This window comes from Tyto alba, unplaced genomic scaffold (genome assembly GCF_018691265.1).
Source record: "Tyto alba isolate M040663 unplaced genomic scaffold, T.alba_DEE_v4.0 Super-Scaffold_41, whole genome shotgun sequence".
Taxonomy (NCBI): domain Eukaryota; kingdom Metazoa; phylum Chordata; class Aves; order Strigiformes; family Tytonidae; genus Tyto; species Tyto alba.
The window spans coordinates 19,342,898-19,362,061 of record NW_024881317.1 but is presented as its reverse complement, the minus strand read 5'-3'; the positions used below and the strand labels follow the sequence as shown (position 1 = coordinate 19,362,061).

Below are 19,164 nucleotides of genomic sequence, written 5' to 3'. Positions count from 1 at the left end.
GGGGCTATAAGCAACTTTCAAAGGCTGGCACAGGGAATTAAAATAGCAGCACCTCATGTGCAGGAAAAGATACTGAAAAGTTTACTCCATCTAAATGTCTATGTGGATAGCTAAGAGCCAATACAATTTTAAGACTCAGTCAGACATACTTTTCTATTTTGTTTCTCAGAGGATTAAAGAAAAAAAAAAAAAGGGAAAAAAGAATGATTTCACAAACGTAAGGTCTTTTAAACTGTGTCAAAGTAAACAGTAAGAACAGTTTCTTCTGCATTCAGCTCAAGGAAAGTGCTGTCAACTTTGGTCAATATTTACTTAACAAGCGGGAGGATTAAAGTGAGTCCCTAACTACCGATATCTTAGCAAGCCTGGTTTGCTGGGCACCTCAAAGGGTTCGGTAAACTGAGCAACAAAACTGCAGGCAGTTGAGATGTTATGAAATATTTGATGGTATCCAAAGCTAAATGGAGTTGATTGGGTACAACTCTGGAAGATCTCTCACGCTAACAAAGCAATTCTGTTCCAGTATTTAATGCATTGACACAAAAAACTTGTATTTATTTTTCTCTCAAGAATATATTGTAGGATGAGGAATTACTATCTAAGAAACTACTAAAATCTTGTAATAACCACAGTAAATAAACCATACTCCTAGTATGCATGTTGTAACATTTCATTTTTGGACAGAGATCTAATAAACAAAAGTTCCACCATACTTAAGACTCCACATAAGAGGGACATGTTTACACAACACTTATGATAGAAAGCAAGATTGTTCTAAGCCCTTCTTCCCCCCCAATTCCTAAAAATTTGCAGCAGCAGCTGAAAGTCAGGGTAGTTCAAAATCACTAATTTTTTCCTTATAAGGCTAACACTCCCTCTATAATCTATGGAGACAGAGTGCCTCGCTCAGATGGTAGAAAACAGGCACATCACCCTTCTCCTTTGAAACCACACTCTAAACCTTCCTCTCCTCAGACTACAGATGCCGCTTTAGGAGATGAGCCTCCACAGGCCAGAGGTAACCTCTGTGCGTATCCCGCAATTCCCTCTTTGCTTTGTCATGAGCTGGCCAAGAAATGGAGTAGCATGCTTTAGGCAAGGACCTCAGGTCAGGACAGGATCTGACAAACCTTTGCCAAACTTTTTCAATTGGCCAAATTCTGCTATATATACATATTCAAACATACTCAACTCTGACCTGCTGAACGAGCCTGCAGTGTGACGGGCCCCCGGTCCCACAGTCACCTTTAATTCACCACAAGGGCCAAGAGAACCTACACACATACAGCTGCTGGCTGCAACAGCCAGAGGTAGGGAGACCTATAATGCTGGGCTTCACCCTTCCATCTTTGCTTTTCCCTCCCCTTTCCTCATTTGTTCTTTCTCTGCAAACCTGCTCCTCACCAACAACCTCAACAAAAATATTTTTTTCCTATGACCCAAACCAGAAAAAGGTTTATTTGGAGTCAGCTCCAAGTATATGGAAATCCCAGATCTTTCCTCCTTCCACATGCTTTCTTCTGCTCTTACATAGGAAGTGAAAATGCTACTAAATCATAGTCTGCCCTAGAGTCCAGCTGTCTGAGATTTCACTTACTGTCATAATGGTAGGACAGTACCTTGTGCCCAAGCTGAGCTGCCTCTCCCCGAGCTGCAGTAGCTATGGGATCGATAAGGTGGCCAATTTCCTGGACAACCGATGTCAGCTGCTCCTGTAGAGCCTAATATAAACAGAAATGGTCAGTTACTATCATAGCTGTTCTTTTATCACGTCATACCATACCATAACAATCGCCCTCAGACCATACTCAGAACACTGTTCAAATGACCCACTGCAGGAGGATGCAGAAATCCATCCTGTCAACTTTCTTTAAATACTTGCTTATTTCTTCTCCTTTATCCTGTTTCAACAAGAACCCTGAGGCAGGCCTGCTCCTCTTTAGATTTATAGGGCAAGAAGATGGCTCCCTCCTACTGTGGCTGATAGTAGCAAACTCAGGAGTAGGTATCCTTTGTCACTGCAATGTGACAACCCTTCCCCATCCCCTCCAAACTACTCTTGCCCTGCCAAAGATTTAGTATCACTGCACTGATCGGAGAAGTCAGCAGGAGCTCTGATTTAAATATGAAGACACATTCTTCAAAAGCAGACAATACAGCACAAGAGCAAAAAGCTCTGTTGTAGGCTTTGAAGCTAGAAGAAGAAATTCACCAATAAGGAAAGACAACGGAAAAAAAACGACATTTCTGAGAGACAGAAATGAGGACTGACTTCCTGAATACCCTCTGTGGGACAGGAGCATAAAACAAGCATATTACTGGGCTTGTCAAGACATAAATACTGGCTTTTAGTTCAGAGGCACTTAATGTCTTGGCAGCCACCAGGATTTAGCTCACTGTCATGAAAGGCAAGAGAAAATAAATACTATTTTTGCACTTTGTTACATTCCTGTACTCCTTTACAAATAACTGTCATTTTCAGTAATGTTTATTTCAGTTCAGTGTGGTGTCCAAGATGACTTCATCATTTAAATAGAAAAGAATGATATTTATGACATATTTCCTGTAATAACTTCTTTTGTATAGCTTCATTCAGACTGAGATGTTTCTGGTATGCAGCATTACAGCCCAAAGAAACCACTGGAACACACAAATAGACATGTAATTTCAGGAAGCAACAGTACGAAAAGACACTAAATACCAAGCTGAGAATCTGATCATGCATTGATGACTTTTCATACGCAGGCTGGACGGCCCTTCCTCAATGAGATAAAGGCTGAAATAGGACAGGACTGGTTTACATTATCGTATGGGGCAGGGAAGGAAGCTTTTCTTATGAGAACATATCAATGTCAACTCCAGATTTCACCAATTTAATGACAAAATAGTCATTAAAAAAAAAATGACGTTGACATTTACATCATCAGACTTGCAGTAATGGATAAGTTTCAGAAACATCCCAACTTCCACATGGCAAGGGACCAGAGAAACAGTCAGTCACGTCAGCACAGGAAGTTGCAGTAATACATGGGTGGTAGTTAAAAGTAACTACTTTCATCCCTACTTTTGCCTGGTGCTTCTGGTATCATTCCAGAAGTGATACATGTTGGCCAGCATGTGATTCTGCCTAGAAGGATTCCAGTAAGAATACTTCTCCCCTCACTGGTGCCCCTCATTGTGCCGAGCGCTCAGCTTCAGATCTTCAAATGGAAAGAAAAGCAGCAGGGTAAGTGAGGCTGCTCAGCGTTACTCTGTCTGTTCTGGTGCTATCTCCCTTACCTCAACTGAGATGTCATCCCTGGTGGCCAGACTCTGACTGACAGCTGCAAGGGAAGCCTGCTCAATGTCTCTGATGCATCTGTTGATCCCATCAATGGAGAAATCACATTCTCGCTGGCCTGGGGCCTTGTCCCTGAAAGACAGAGATAGGAAGCTGAGCATGGTGGGAAGGAAGCAGGATCTTTCATGAATGCACACAAGTGTACTTCATTACCTGACAATACATAAAGCACATAGGAGGAGAGCAACAAGGACAAACGTTAGCTTTGTTCTAGCTACAGGATTTTGATATTATGTTCAGAGCACTCTGCATCCTTTCATACACACACGCATATCTCTCCTCTCTTAATGATTAGACAGAAAAAAGTTTGTTGTCTCAGAAGAAAAGTGCAAATGCAACCTCCTCAGGATGGGCAGACTGGCCCAATAATGAAGGTCAACATGAAAACACAACAGACACTAGGAAAAAATATACACGTTTCTGTGCATTGCGATAGACTGTCTCAGAAAACAATTCCTTAGGTATTAGGTGTTACATTCAGTCCCAGGTATCCTTAAATGAAGGTTAGGTTCTGAGTACTTTGTCCCAACATGTAGTTTGCTATTTCAGTACAAGCATTATCAAAGATCAATGAAACTATAAGCACCCTGTAGTTCACTGTTCTCATACCATTTTGATTTAATCAATATTAAGAAGTTAAGTATAGAACTACACTTGAAAATTTTCATTAAGGGACTGACAGGTTTAGTTCAAAAAATAACTTCTTGCTACAGCATTCTTGCAACTAAACAGAGAACACAATAGGAAAGAATAGATAGCAAATGTAATTTATACGCTGTCTGACCCACCTTAAAAAAATGCTGGTTTCCATGTGTGTCACCTGGATGGAGGTAGTATTAGCTACATTTTTTTCATACTACAACATTCTTTACTACATTTATCTTAAACTGAATTGGAGGTAGAACCAGGGGAGGAGAACAGAATACACACACAGAACAACCCTATGCTGCAGAGTGCTGCATTCACCAATTACAATTAAACACCCCGTGTAAGTGGGGAGATACTGTGCATTACAGAATAAATGATTTCCATTAGTGAAAAATACCACAGTGCTAATGGCCATATGGTATTATTCTTTATGAACAGCTGCTCAATTATTACTACAAGTTTGTTACCACAAAAGATATACCTGATAGAGGTGATAAGACTCTTGATAGAATCTGAGACCGTATGGGAATGCCCGGCTAGTACAGACCACGTGGGAGGGTCTTTTGGATTGATAGCCAGAGAACGAGCAGTTTTGATCAATAAAGACGAACTCTCCAACATTGTTTTAGCAGAAACTAGAATTGGTTCCTGTGCTCGCGATCCCTGTGGTCAGAAAGGCACAAGAACACAAAGAACATCTATGTAATTGAGTTCATTCACACATTCTGCTTCTAAAAATCTGTTTAATTATCAGCATTAAAATGGTATTATCATTTCTTGTATCATACTATTATATTCACAGATAGTCAACACGGAAATAGTACTAAAATCATCGCATTGCAGTCCAACCATTTTCTCTGTAACATACTTAGGAAACGCTTTTCAAGTTTACAAAGGCACCGTCCGGCTGAGAAACAGGAGAAAACAGTGACAATTGTCCAATCACAGTCTGTGGAGGTATAACTGAAAATAAACTTTATTTTTCACAAAACTTGCAAGGTGCAACCAAGAGTGCTCTTTTCCCAGGAACTAGTTGGACTAAACCACTCTAATTGTGTCACCATCTCCGTATCTATTTTATCACCAGTAATCTGGTAAACCTAGGTACCACAGGCCTAGAGGTCAGGCTTAGATTTCAGTTACAGCCCCCCAACTATAAGACTGCAACAGTTACTGCATCATCTGAGACTGCCAGCTGGAGGCTGCTGAAAGCAGGAAGGAACAGTTGGAGAGTCAGTAACAATACAGGATCTCTACTTCAAAGCTTTTATGAAACTTGAAGGATTGACTTTATTATTTTTCCTCCCCCTGAAAGATAACTTTATTAGTTACTTTAAATACTATTCTGTTGTAGTTACAGCGGTTGAGAAAGGATAACTTTAGGGAAAAAAAAATACAGAAGGCTCACAGAAAGTTATTCTTCCCAGAAAATCTGCTTCTTGTCATCATGATCACACTGTTTTTGGAAGGGAAAAACCTCACTGATATCCCTTCAGTCCTTTTCAGAACTAAGTAGGTTGCATTTATTAAAGCTGCTCTTGAGGGTAAAGGGGTATGTATTACTTTATCACACAGAAGAATCCAACTAACAAGACAAGAGAGTCACCTGTACTGTATCACTTTACTAATGAGACTGGCAGTGCTTACTGTAGCCTAACTAGTTTTATCCTACTGGTGCAAAACTCAAGGTCAGAGGTTAAGCGAAATACAGCAGAATGCCCCATGAACACCCAGGAACACAGAGACACATTTTGGGGTCAGGTCTTTACACTCACTTCCTCTCTCCAAACACATGATTAATTCAACATTTGCAGTTTTTTGAGGGTGGAAGCACAACATCCTACCTTACCTCAGTGCTGATCTGTGCTGGTATGCTAACAAATTCTGGATTTGAAGCAAATGCTGTCAGGTTTTCCACAGCCTCTATCAAAGGTGCAGTAGCAATTCTGCACTTGTTGCGGTTCTCTTCAGAGAAATCACCATCCAGGGCCTGGAAATTAAATCATGATTTGAGTTCTGTCTGAATTGTTTTCTTGGCAAAATTGAAGGAAGATGGTTTAATTCTTTGTAGTTTTAAACTGTTGTGCATTTATGACATTTGAAAGTTCCGACACAAACAAAGCTGATGCAGAGAATGTGATCCTTTAAGCATGTCTTTCTCTCCTTAGCCTAAACTTAAAAATGCTGCTTTGCTTTACAAGACAGAACAAAGGTTTTCTATCATTGCATTCAGATGACTCTCATAAACTGTCTCTCAGCACCTCATGCTCCAAAGGGTAGAAGCGGCTAACAAAGTGGTTCTTTCCTATCGACTAATTTTTCTTTTTAAGCAAACCAATAATTTATTGCTCACATTTTCACGAGTCAGCTGATCTCTTTCATAATCTCATAGGAAAGATATAAATATGAAGGACCTTCTGTGTAACATAATAGAACATTCCAGTCCTAAGAGCATAATTATTTTAAAATACTTTCAGTAGCAGATCAGCTAATGGCTCCCAGAAAGGTTTAGAATCTTGAGTCCTCTATGGTTTAACAAGTATTTCTGCTTGCATGAGAAAAAACTACCTCCTGTCAAATTGCAGACAGGTATCTAGAAAATAAAAGATTACTATTAACAGGAGAGTTTGAACAGCAGCAACATAAATGGCTTCAGTTTGGTTCCCCGTATTATTTGTTTGTTTATTTTTCTCTTGTTAATATGGTAAAGCTGTCAAGAATATGTCCACAAACCTCCAGATATTCAGCAATGTAACACCATTAAAATTCTTCACATTCAGTTATTTGCAAATTCTCATGGTGCAAGCTCACTGAATACATCAACACAGAGGTGTCTTACACTGGATGGGCCAGCTGCCTCTCCTAATACTAACATCACCCAATTCTTTCTATCTTGGCTATGGCACAGTTATACCACTGAACGTGTTTTTCAGTTCAGGTCCTCAAAAATGTAGTTAATGATTTCTTAAACCATATATATCATAGAAGGGAAAAGATATTTCTAACTATTCTGATTGTGTCTCAACAGGAAAAAACCAAAACAAACGAACGAACAAAAAAAACACCCAAAAAACCCCAAATGGACAAGAAAGCACAATTAAGCAGCATTTGTACCTTGATAGTTTTAACCAGGTTAGCAGTGCTGTTTGCAACTTCCTTGGCAGACTGCACAAAGTGTCTCTTGGCAACAGGATTTGCTGTCTTTGATGAAGCAATGCGACAAGCATTACACAAAGCAGAAGTATGTTTGGCCACAATTGTGGCAGCTGATAATACCTGCAAAAATAGATGGCACAAAACAAGAAGATTGTCAAAGGAGCATGACACTTACTATACGCTAGCTCTGCAAAGTCACAGTTCAAGGCCAAGCAACAGTTTCAAACTAAAACTCCTTTGTTTAGTCACAAATAAAGCAAAGTCATGTGTCCTAACAATGACAGTCTCACTTAAATCCTCTGGAATCACCTGTGATGGGCTGCTTGCTGGATCTACCAAATTCTGGCATGCCATCTGGATTGCTTGATTGGCTCTGGCAAACTGAATTGGGTCAACAAGACCCTGCTGACCAGCCTGACTGTTTGGATCCGAGATGCCAACCAGGTAAGCAGCCTGGAAATGGAGAAAGGAAGAAAACAATCCTAAGAAACAACGCTAAACGCATCTTGGTTCTTTGATAAGCTTGCCATATGTCATAGCACACGATGGTCAGAGATTATCCAGAAATCATACTGTGAAGTACTGTTACCACATTTTTTAGTAATAAATCTCCAGAATCCTCTGAAACCCAGAAAACTTATCCTTACACTTGTGAAATTTATTTAGTCAAAACAAAACGGTCCACTGTTTAAGCAGCTGATATCCCTGGAAGCATTATTTTTCACTTGTATAGCCAATGGGAAGAGCTTTAGTAGTCACAAGCATCAGCAAATTATTTACTGTGACTGAGGGTTTTTGTCAAGCCTGAGCAGAAAAACAGTTCACAGCAAATACACTGCTGCTGAGTGTAGGACCCATCAAGTCAACAGTTGCTGGTCTCACTGCAGCTCAAGGTGCCTGATGGCCAAACTTACTTTCTTTCTCAATTATATACAAGCTTCATGCCCCTCAACAAGGAGGAATTGTCTGAACTACCAAAACCATATTTGAAGATTTCTTGATGAATTGCCATTACAGATACAATTAACCGTCACCTTGATATGACAGTAAGGCAAGGGAGGGTTAGCTATGGAGATTAGGTCCGTATTGAGACATTCCATATTTGGGGAAATCAAGAAGTGGTTACCAGATGCAGAGCATGATTCCTCCCTCCAGCCAAATCCTTCACTGAAGAGACTGTATCAGCTCTCAAGAGTTCAAGTCACCCAGTTATCAGATCAGTGAAACTGCAGTGACCAGACCCAGACTCTAATTTGTCATATTAGACTAAGAATTTCAGTTATGCCAAAAGTATTTGAACAGCTGAAGCAGGTTGCTTTTTATTTAAAACGTCTGAAATTTAAATTTTATTTAAATATTTTTTATTTATTTAAATTTTATTTAATTTCAATATTATTTAAATTTGATTTATTTTAAACGTACAGACTTCAGTAGCTTACCTGAGCTGCTGCCTCTGTTAGGCCACAAAGAGCCTTGGATGCAACTCCAACACATTCTCCAAAGACTATAAGATCCCCGGTTTTTGCATTCTGCGAAATGCCTGCCATTGATTCTCCAAGAACCTCAGAAATTAAAAAAATCAGAGTTAACTTGCTACCACTCAAAGGCAAGTGATTCCTGGCCTTGAGCCAGCTCTGGCCCACAAGCCTCTGACCTGGCTTCCAGAAATTTTAGCTAGTTAATGACATCACTGAATTGGGCACATTCCTCTGAGTGGCATAAGGGATAAGGTATGCAGATCAACACTGGATTGACAATGCTGAACATAAACACTATTATAGGGCAAATGACTATGAGAATACAGAATTAACCCTTGTTGTTTTTGCTATCATTCACCAGTCATCACAGCTAGCCTGGTGCTAGGCACATTTCACAGACTGCAGGACATGACAACCAAGCCTGCAGCTGCTGTCGACACATCCAGGATCTTCCTTGCCCCCAAACTCAATGAAACTCAATGGAAATGAAACTGCATCTAGTCTGCTGGAGCCATCTGAATGTCAGAATACACATTAATTCCCACAGTGTCTCCTACTGAATTCAGTTCATTTTCTTTTAAAATCCAAAATAAGGTCTAACTGCTGTAGAGCATTAGACACAAGGTGACACGCACATCCATCAAGCACTTTCTTTTCTTTTTAAAGAAGGAAAGATCTGAGGCAATTCCAACACATCAAATAATAAGGACACCAAAAGAAAGCCTTCAGAGAAAGATGTCTATCACGGTATGATTAAAAATAACTTAAGATATTTCACATGGATTTTCTGATGTGCTGAAATATCTGGACTGCTCAGACATTTCTCTAAGCTGTTTTGCACAGAATGATGCAATGGTATTTCATTGCCAAGTCTTCCATTTATGCTTTGGGCTGTTCTAACATAGCTGCAGTCAAAATATATCATCCAAGTATGACATACTGTCTAATGCATAGGAGAGGGAGGAAGAGAGGGGGAAACTTTTAACAGCATTGTGTACCAGTCACTTAATTAAAAAATTCTTACCATGACAACACACCTTCTAAGTGACTAAAAACTGACATTACATGTAAGAGACATAATTCACCCTGAGTTTTATCAAGGAATGTAACATACATTTTAGCTTTAAACACTGTGCTGTGTTTCTAACATGTTTGGAAACTTTGGATAATCAGAACACACTCTACAATTGGCACAGAGCTGAGAAAAGGAAATTACCTTTGAGTTTTCCATTACGCCCTCAATGCAATCAAAATAGGAGAGGTCGCTCACAGGTTCATTGGGGTTATCCAGCATTCCCTTAACTGTCTGAAATAATGAAAGCGACTCTTGATTATTGACAGAGCCTGAAATACTGAGCTGAGAAGAACACAGATCATCACAACTATCCTGCTTATACCAGTGTAATCTTAGAACTTCATCTCCAGCAAGCAACAAAACTACACAGAGGGATCACATGCTACACATGAAATGCTACCTTACATTAACTGAATTGTAGTAACTACACCTTTGTGCACTATGAATCTGCTGGAAGTATAGGCTCATGTGGTCCATCTTGTGTTTGCGATGAATGATTTATGGTCAGTTAGTGATGCTCAGTTGATCCAAAGTAATATGTTTTTTTGCCAGTTGTCACCAATTTAATATATTTTTTTCAGTACTATTTTTAATTTCATAAATGTAATTAGAAGAGTGATATGAAAACCAGCTACCATTTGTTGAGTACTGTCTAGAGACACAAAGGGCTACCAAACTAAGTGCAAGTCAATCACCTGCCTGCCTCTAACTACTGTCAACAGATTCCAACACAGCTCCCTCTGCCAGAAGACTACATATGCTAGTTGAGCCTAATTTCTCTTTCTGAGGTGATTCTGATTCCTGGAAATAACAGTGTGAAAGTCACATATTAATTGAGAAGAATCAATGCATTTAGATAACATAACTTGTAAAAAGCTGTAAAATGCAGTAGACTATTTTATATGTAAAAATTTTGCAATACACTTTTTTTCCAGCTTGGAGGAACGCTATTTTCTGCCAAAACTCAGACAGAAAAGGCTTTTAACCTTTCAGATTAAAGTGAAATCACTGAAAGATACTAACAACTGTATCTGATATGTGCCTTTCACCTGAAGGAAATCTAGGCATGATTTGAAACCCTCAGACTTTCCTCATAATTAAGCTAACATGAAGATACACCTATAATACTTTTAACTGCTCAGCTATTGCTTTTAACAAGCTACAGACTAACTTGATGCCTTACAGGAATTAAACTGTGAGAACAAGGTGATGTGAAGAAGCTATATCTAGAAAACAGTTTCCAGTTGCCTCTCATCTCTTTCTCAGGTCTCACAGACATTGCAGCAACTCTTTGTTGTTGTGCTCCATCTTTAAATAACAACTCCAACGCAAACAATGCTTCTGTAGCACTTATACTACTATAGAAATAGAAGCCCTCAGAACGCAAGGAAACAGAACAATGAGATACAAGCCAGCACAAACTTCCCACTGACATGTATTTGCTGTTACTATAACACTCCTGTTAATCCTTTCAGCTGGAATTCTGGGCAAGTTTAGCTACCACACTGGAGGACATCCAGTAAGGTCCTCTCTAAACACAGTTTTCCAGAGAAGACTATAGAGCATACTGACAGTCTATCAAATCCAAGCTGAGACACACTCTTTCTACAGAAACAATACATGTTAGTAGTTTTAAGAAGCCTTGGGAAGACTAGAAAGAGTACGCAATGCATTGGGGAAAAGAAGGGAAGAGGTAAGAGCTTCATCATTGTAAAGAGCAATTGAAAGTTAAGACTGCTAAGAATGCTTTTCCCAAAATATAATAGGTTCCTCAGGTCATTTTGATACCAGCCTCCAGTCTGGTTTCAAGACTGTGTGGTTTTGTCTCAGTTTCCTTTTCCTCAGAAATTAATCAAATTCCATACACTCAGGCTTTCTCGACTGTGCCTCTCAGGCAAGTGTTTCCTGAAGTTCAAGATGCTACAGATCTTCCTTCTGCCCTTCTCAGGCTCTGCTCGCAATCCATGCAAGCCATGCTATTGGCACAGAACACTCTGTAATGGCTTCTTAAAGCTGTTCTGCCCTACATTTCTCTCCTCAGTTCTCCCTCTCAGTTTTATGTTGCTTATTAGCTGAGAATTCTCATCTTTCACATTCCTGCTGTTTTGCCCTCATCAATCTTTCAGGAAGTCCTGAGAAATGGCACTTAATTCCACCTGCTTTCCCCACCCCTATATTCTGCAGTGATTTCAGGCAGCCATTACATCCCAAATTCCAGGGGTTTTTTTCTGTTATTTGAAATTGCTGCCACTTCATTTACCCAAGCAGAGAACACTTTTAAGCTCAAGAAGCTAAGAATTCAGAAGTACAAAGCAGCTCCTAAGCAAACGCCTATTGATACTCTGGGATGATTACTGTGGACTTGTATATTAAAAAGCTCACAACATCCTAGAATGCACTGCAATGACTTTTGTATTCTTTTGACACCAAAGGGTAGACATAAAATGCTTAAAGGTGTTTTATGCTCTCAACACAGGCCAGTGATCCCTTGATGTTTTGACCTTGACAACAAACAACAACATTTAGTTTAATTAAAAAGATGCTATTTCCTACTATTGTAAGCAGCTGTGTCTGATTAGTGCACAGCCTTAGAATTAGGTCTTTCAACTGACCTGCTACCTACTATTTAGACAGCCAAACGTTTCACTCATGAACAAGAACACACCTTGGAAAAACCTGTATTGACACACGACATACCAGCTTGGCTGTGACAAAACAGATACAAGCCATCAAAAAATCTACACTCAGAAATGGCAGGCTAAAATACAGTAAATGTCATCCTAAAGTAGGATATCGGTAATAACATTCTATAAGCAGAAAAATCAAGATACTGCAGCTCCCTCCAGTGCACTGCTAGTGGTGGGAATGTCCATTTCATCATGATTCTTTCTTAGTGTGAATGTGTAAATGTGAATAATAAAGACTGAACTGTATCTTTTGGGGGACAGGGAAGAGGAGATGGGGACACAGTAGCAAATTTCATCTGGTCAAAACTACAAGATGTTCACAGAGGTTCTATACTTATCTTGTATGCAGTTAAAACCCCTGCCACAGGTATCAAGTGAGAAGATAGAAAACACAACTAATTGAATAAAGAAAACAAAGGAAACAAACATTTGGGGCCCATTTTTATACGTAAGAACTTTGGAAATGTAGTAATACCTCCAGTTCTCTGAGTGCATTATCACATTCCTTCTGCCCGGGTGCTTGCTGGGTGCACAGCGTGATAAGCTGGTTTATACTCTCAGTCACAGCTCTAGGGAGAGTAGAAGGAAGAAAAGTGTATTTTAAAGTTCAATGATGCCTCTTATTAAAACTTTTGTTTCATTAACTGCACAAAGATTTAACATTTTGATGTTTCACTATATTTCTTCTTTTCTTGGGGATTAACTGTAAGCTGAAACAGTTCAACTAGAAACCTCTTCTTTAAAAAGCTTCAGAGGAGCAAAAACATTCTCACTAAAGCATTTGGTAGTGATCCACACCTGAAAATCTATCCCTTCAGTGCAAACAATTTAGAAGTTAGTTCAGAAGAAATTAAAGCTTCATCCCACAGCAACGAGTGCCTTGGGTGTCTGTGGCAAGGTTTTGGCTGCAGGGGGGACTTCTGTGAGAAGAGGTCAGGGGCTGCCCCATGCCAGGCACAGCTGGTAATAACAGACCCAGTGCAGGGCAGAGCTGAGCTCAGCAGCCAAGCTGGTGGCACCTCTGGTAAAACATCAGTAAGAAAGGTCAAAACACCATCTGGTAGTGGGCCAAGGTCAAAACCCCACTACACTAGCACAGTAACATAACTTTGCTATTTAAAGGTATTTTAGCACTTCTCCAGGTCTGATATTAACTGATTCGTTTCTCAGCTAGCACCCCAGAAGTCTTAAAAGACACAGAAACAAGTGGCCAGTATGTCAAAAAATGTTTGAATGTAAAGTACTATTACATACGCGTTGTTAACAAAGCCTTCTGTCTTGTCTGACATACTATATTACACACACACACATACTCCTGCTATATATTTCTACAGTCTGTTATCAAATTGTTTTCCCTCCCTCCAATTAATCATTGATATTCTCTGGAGCAACATGGATCAGTTCCCTTAGGTTTAAATCCATGGAGAACAAGATATTTTTGCATTACATTTCTATGAAAGTTCACAGTTCTGTTACTCCTGAACACAGGCTGAATCTAACATACAATATAGTCACTATTTGTGTTTCTGATGAATGTTCTGCTATTAGGCAAAATTCATTATAACGACATTCATTTTAGACTAATGGTTAACCACCCAGGAAAGCAGCTTCTAGAAGAAAAGGCTTTGAGGGAGAAAGTAGAAGTCTGCCACTGATTGTTATTAATCAAAGATCATTTTCTATAGGTAGGCAGGTTGTCACTAATTTGCAAAAACTTAGCTTGCATTGTGACATTATAGTGGAATATAAATTTTTTATGTTGTTTCTAAGGGCAATTTATAAAATGAATGAAATTGGAGTGGATGGAGAATATGCCTTCATCTGGCCTTGAAAACTCTGCATGGCATTCAGATTATTTCCTCTTTAAGAAAACTGGCACTTCATAGCATGATTGCTGATATCAATAACAAGATTATCTAGATGGATGGTATCATATTTTTACAAAAGGAAACAGGATGAGTTTATTACATAGGACTCAGTTTTTATGTTTAATTCCAGGGCAAAGAGGATGGAAACTAATAGAGATGTTTAACTGAGACTCTCACCCTTCTCAGTAGCTTTGATGTCCTTGTGGAGCCATTTTTACTGACTTCATCTGCCTTTTAGGACTGTTGCATATTTGTCTTGTGTCCTGTCTGGCATACTGTATTATACACACATAGTCCTGCTATATATTTATATGGTGTGTTATCAAGTTTGATTTTTTCCTTTAACTAATCATTAATATTCTCTGAGTCAATATGTGTGTATATACACAAATATTTTTACAATTATTATCTATCTCTGAAAAACAACATGCATGGCTTCACCAACACAACATCAATACAAATGATGGATTCTCAACCTCCTGAGTATCAGTGATTTGTATGCATCAGAAAAATGTCATTGCATACAGAGATACGAATAGATGGCAAAAATGGAAGGTTCTGTTTACTCCCTAAGAAACTTCATGTAAAAATATCTTGTCCACTGTTGATTTTAATCTGAGAGACAATGCACATTGACTCAGAGAGTATCAGTGATTAAATAAAAAAGCCCAAACTTGATAACAGACTAGAATTATCAGCTTTGTAGAGGATGCAATGTGGTCTCATGAATATCATTACTACACACTGAGTACCTGTATCCAGGAACTCATCCAATGTACAAACATGACTTTTAAAACTATACGGAAGCAGTAGAACCAGGAAGGTGGCCCCTCAAACATCAAACCCAGAGTGGAAAAGGACTGCTAGGACTTGAAAAACCACACTTGTTTTCATCACATACAGCATACAAATACTTGCAGTTCTATGAGGTTGTCAGAGGAAGTGAAGAAAAATGCCTCCACAAGGAGGCCGAAGCTACTGAAAAAGTTGGAGTGTCTATTATGACTGGAACAAAGGGGGAAGAAAGGAATTAAAATACAAGACTAATCACACTACTGTAGAAAATGAAAGAGGAATGAAAAGATAAGCCATCTTATAAACAGGAATCAACGGAAGCTGTACCTCTTTTTTCACTTTCATGAGAAAAGAGAAAGGAAAAATACTTGACCCTGACCATATCATAGCAGGGAAAGAGAACAGAGCCCTGGCAAGCTTGTCACAAGCAGCCATGGAGGATCTGAGAAGGGAAATATCATGTCTCCTTGGTGTCTTAAGAATAAGAAGTTAATTCAGAGAAAAAAAATTGTGAAAAGGATTTGCAAAGTGAAGGAGAGGTGATTATCCAGTCAAACACTGAAATGCAGTGTTGTTTTTCATATAAACACTGAGCACTTTGAGAAACAGGGTCCACAAGATGAAGTTTAGGGCATGGCTGACAGATTCCTTAAAGTAAGGGCATCCTCCACCAAATAAACATAGCATCTAACCCTTCCAAGTGTTCTTGATCATACACATATACACAGTGTTAGTGATCGGTAGCCACAACATGGTTTTTAGGCACACATTATCCAGTTTCTTTTCTTTGTTAAGGATTAAGAGGTTTACTGTCAGCTACAGCCTTGTCAGAAAACAGATAGTAAAAAAACAGCAGGGAAAACACGCTAGTCCTTTTCAAAAACCAGGCCAACTCTTCAACTGATGGTTCTTATTTCCACCAAAGGTAACAAGTTATGGCAGTTAAGGAACTACTCCAAAATAACCAGTTTTCCTCTGGCCTACTTCCATTTAAATAGAACTGCGGGTTCCAGCCACTTAGTTAACTGTCAATAGCAGAAGAATATATAAACACATTATAAGTATCACAGAGAAAAGCAAATATCTTAGGAAAATCTAAAGCAAGCAATACATTCTTACCTTGCTGCTGCTGCTAAGAGGTTCTTGGCATTAGGAGCTCCAGGATCAACAGACAGAGACTTGGCAGCTAGTAACAGCTTGCTCGAAGCCATAGAGATGCTCTTGAGGTTACCTATTACTTGAATCTGGTCCTCTTTAGTCTGGAAAGTCACAGCAGCATAAGTTTAAGTGCAGAGTTTGCAATAAAGAGCAAAACCATATCTGGAAACTCAGTTTGTTTATCCACCTGAAACCACTGACATGCAGGGGACCACAGTCCGAAGGAGGACGTGGACCAAAGCCTCTGTTCACCCAGACAGGTGCCTCTAGCTTCACTTACATAACAGAAAAAGAAACCCATATAACAAATAGCTTGGTTTCTAACAATGGCAGTATTCACAAATGAGCAATGAAGAAACTTTACTACTTGTTGAACAATGCTTTTGTTGTTAAGACTCTCATGCATCTCTGCCTGGCACAACTGATCCACATTATTCAGTCAGTGTACATCCTCTCTATTCTAGCATCCTCTGTGTAACCCACAGGCTCTCTAGCATCTAACTGGGATTAGTCACACAAACAGATCCCTCCAGAAAGGCCCCTAACACCCCGAAATACGTTTCTATAGGCCTGCTTTGGTAAGCATTCAGACTTGGATGTCCTATTACTTATTTTAAGCCACTGCTTGAAAAGGAAAACCTTAATGTACATACATTTACGGGGAAGTACTGCATTATCACAGCAAATAGCTGTGACTAGTTTCTTCTGTCAATGATCTGTAGAAGTCAATCTGTTCTTTCTACCAGCCCGTTCAGGGCTTTATGTAAAGAGGTTCCGTATTACTCAGCTGATGTGAATAGCTTTTACTCTATATTTACATTCTTCCTCCCTACCCTAACATTTTGCTGGGCATCCAAAATACCTGGTATTGCTTCTGTTCAGGCCAAATAACTAGACATGGACAGCCATTAATAACCAAGATGGTTATCATCCCCTATGTCAGCAGGATAAGCAAATCTCCAAGGGCCACAAGGTCATCAGCAGAGGGAATCCCCTTTTCAAGTAGCTGTTTGCAGTACAATTTCTATCTTTGCCTTCAATGAATTGCCTCAAAGAAAACATTCTAAAAGTCAATGAGGCCCATGGCTAGGAAGGTAATCAGGTACCTAACTCCTACTCAGTTCCAGAGAATCAGCTGATATTTGGTGCCTAACTCACTTCATGGATCTGGAACCTAAATGATTAATTTTTGATGGAAAATAATCAGCAGTCATTGTCTGATCTCTCTATTCAGCTCTATCTATAAAGCATCTGCTCTGTAGAGATACTTCATAAAAAGCTTCAGAGGACTGGAACGCTCAAGACTTCCTGGCTAGTTTTCTTTTTGCAATCATTTCTTAGGTTTGCAAGTTCCTCCTACTAACTAGAGCAAAGCAGTCTGCAGATTCTTTTTTCTGAAAGTCCTCCTCATTATCCTAGTAAGGGACCCTTCTTTATATGCTGACATTTGTTACGCTAAATCACCTCCAAATGACCAGTTAGTGTAATTCAGTAGACCTAAACCCAGTAAGATAAAGCAAAGGAGATATCTCCAACTTCAAATAAGTACCTAGACTACTAGGAATAAGCTAGGTAACATGTGACAACATTCCTGATTGTTACTGAGTTCACGAGAATAGAACTCTGCCAGATTTTAAATCACCGAAGTGATTAGTTTGAATCACTAAAGTCCAAGTGCTTGCTGTCAGATACATGACATTTTAGTCAGCCCTCTTCAATTGCTTGTTCCACTCTGTAGCAGATCCACAGCAGCATGCACCATAGAGCAACATCAAGTCTGGATTTTAAATGCATCTCTTCCTCCCTCTACTTAAAGCATTTGAAAATTAGCAAAGAAAGGTGCTAAATTTTGAAAAGTATTTACGCAAATTATGCTTCATGACAGTTCTACCAAAATAGAAGCAACACTTTCCGTAAGCTTTGAGAGGCTCAGCACACCTTTGTACCTTTAGATATAGAGCTCCAATTAGTTAACAGCCTAAACTATACAGAGGAGCATCAAGTTGTACTTCTGACTGGGCACAGGAACAAATACCAGTATCCTGCGTAAAACACTAACACTGAGTTGACTTCACTCCAGATAACCAGTTGTGGATGACTGCTTCACCTGTCATATTTGTATAGACTCACACTAGCACGCTGTACTGTGCTACTAGATAACCAAGATACTGCACTGCAGGATACTATGCCCAAGATAATCCTTGGTCCCATTTAGCAAAGTAAAAAACTTACTTGTGCTTGGCCAGCCATTTCAATGCCAGCATCAAGAAATTCATCAAAATCATCACTGAATTTTCCAGAAGCTGCAGCCAGTTCCCCACTTTGGCCCCGTGTAGCATGGACGACTTCTCCTGCTGACTGATTCAGGTCTGCTGCTGCCTGGTTCAGTTCACTCTGAGCTTCTTGAAATGACTTAGAACTTGGAGGTAGCTGTAAGACACAAAGCCCCATATTTTATTGTCTGTCACATGACGCCAGCTCTTCACGACTGGAAAGTTCAACACAGTTCAAGAACACTAAATGCAATACTCTAGTGAGCTTCACATACAAGCTAGAATGGAGTACTGCAACTAGACTGCTGGTGATTCAGTTCTGAATGAAAAATAGTCCAACTATGGGACAGTTATCAACCAGAAATCTATACAACGACCTTAGTCCTGCTGTTTCTTTCAAGGGACAGACAAGTACATAGGCCCTTCAAGGGAGCACAATGATGATAGCTATTTTATGGTTCAACTATGAAATTCGAAGTGATGAACTCAGTGGCAAAACTTGGAGAATTTCCATCTCCAAGTCATCATTCACTTCCACAAACAAGCTTTTCAGAACACTGCAAGTACTGGCAGCTCTTCACAATGACACTGAACTCCTGATCCGGTTTTACCAAAAAGCATTGCACAAACATATTAAAATACAATTCCTCCTTCATTCACAGGGTAGCAGCATCACTGGTAGGTGC

General features: G+C 39.4%; 1 protein-coding gene across 4 annotated transcripts in view; it reads right to left on the bottom strand.

The window, feature by feature from the left end:
- Nucleotides 1-19,164, bottom strand: part of TLN2 (talin 2) — a 206,143-nt gene that overhangs the window by 48,368 nt on the left and 138,611 nt on the right. For all 4 annotated transcript variants that reach the window (XM_042803683.1, XM_042803681.1, XM_042803682.1 and 1 more), the window contains 11 exons: nucleotides 18,438-18,635; nucleotides 16,167-16,306; nucleotides 12,860-12,953; nucleotides 9,839-9,928; nucleotides 8,584-8,706; nucleotides 7,454-7,597; nucleotides 7,103-7,264; nucleotides 5,838-5,978; nucleotides 4,470-4,651; nucleotides 3,280-3,412; nucleotides 1,620-1,721 (listed from right to left, as the gene is read on the bottom strand). In XM_042803683.1, the coding sequence (XP_042659617.1) occupies nucleotides 1,620-1,721; nucleotides 3,280-3,412; nucleotides 4,470-4,651; nucleotides 5,838-5,978; nucleotides 7,103-7,264; nucleotides 7,454-7,597; nucleotides 8,584-8,706; nucleotides 9,839-9,928; nucleotides 12,860-12,953; nucleotides 16,167-16,306; nucleotides 18,438-18,635 (1,509 nt within the window). The remainder of the gene's footprint in view (nucleotides 1-1,619; nucleotides 1,722-3,279; nucleotides 3,413-4,469; nucleotides 4,652-5,837; nucleotides 5,979-7,102; nucleotides 7,265-7,453; nucleotides 7,598-8,583; nucleotides 8,707-9,838; nucleotides 9,929-12,859; nucleotides 12,954-16,166; nucleotides 16,307-18,437; nucleotides 18,636-19,164) is intronic.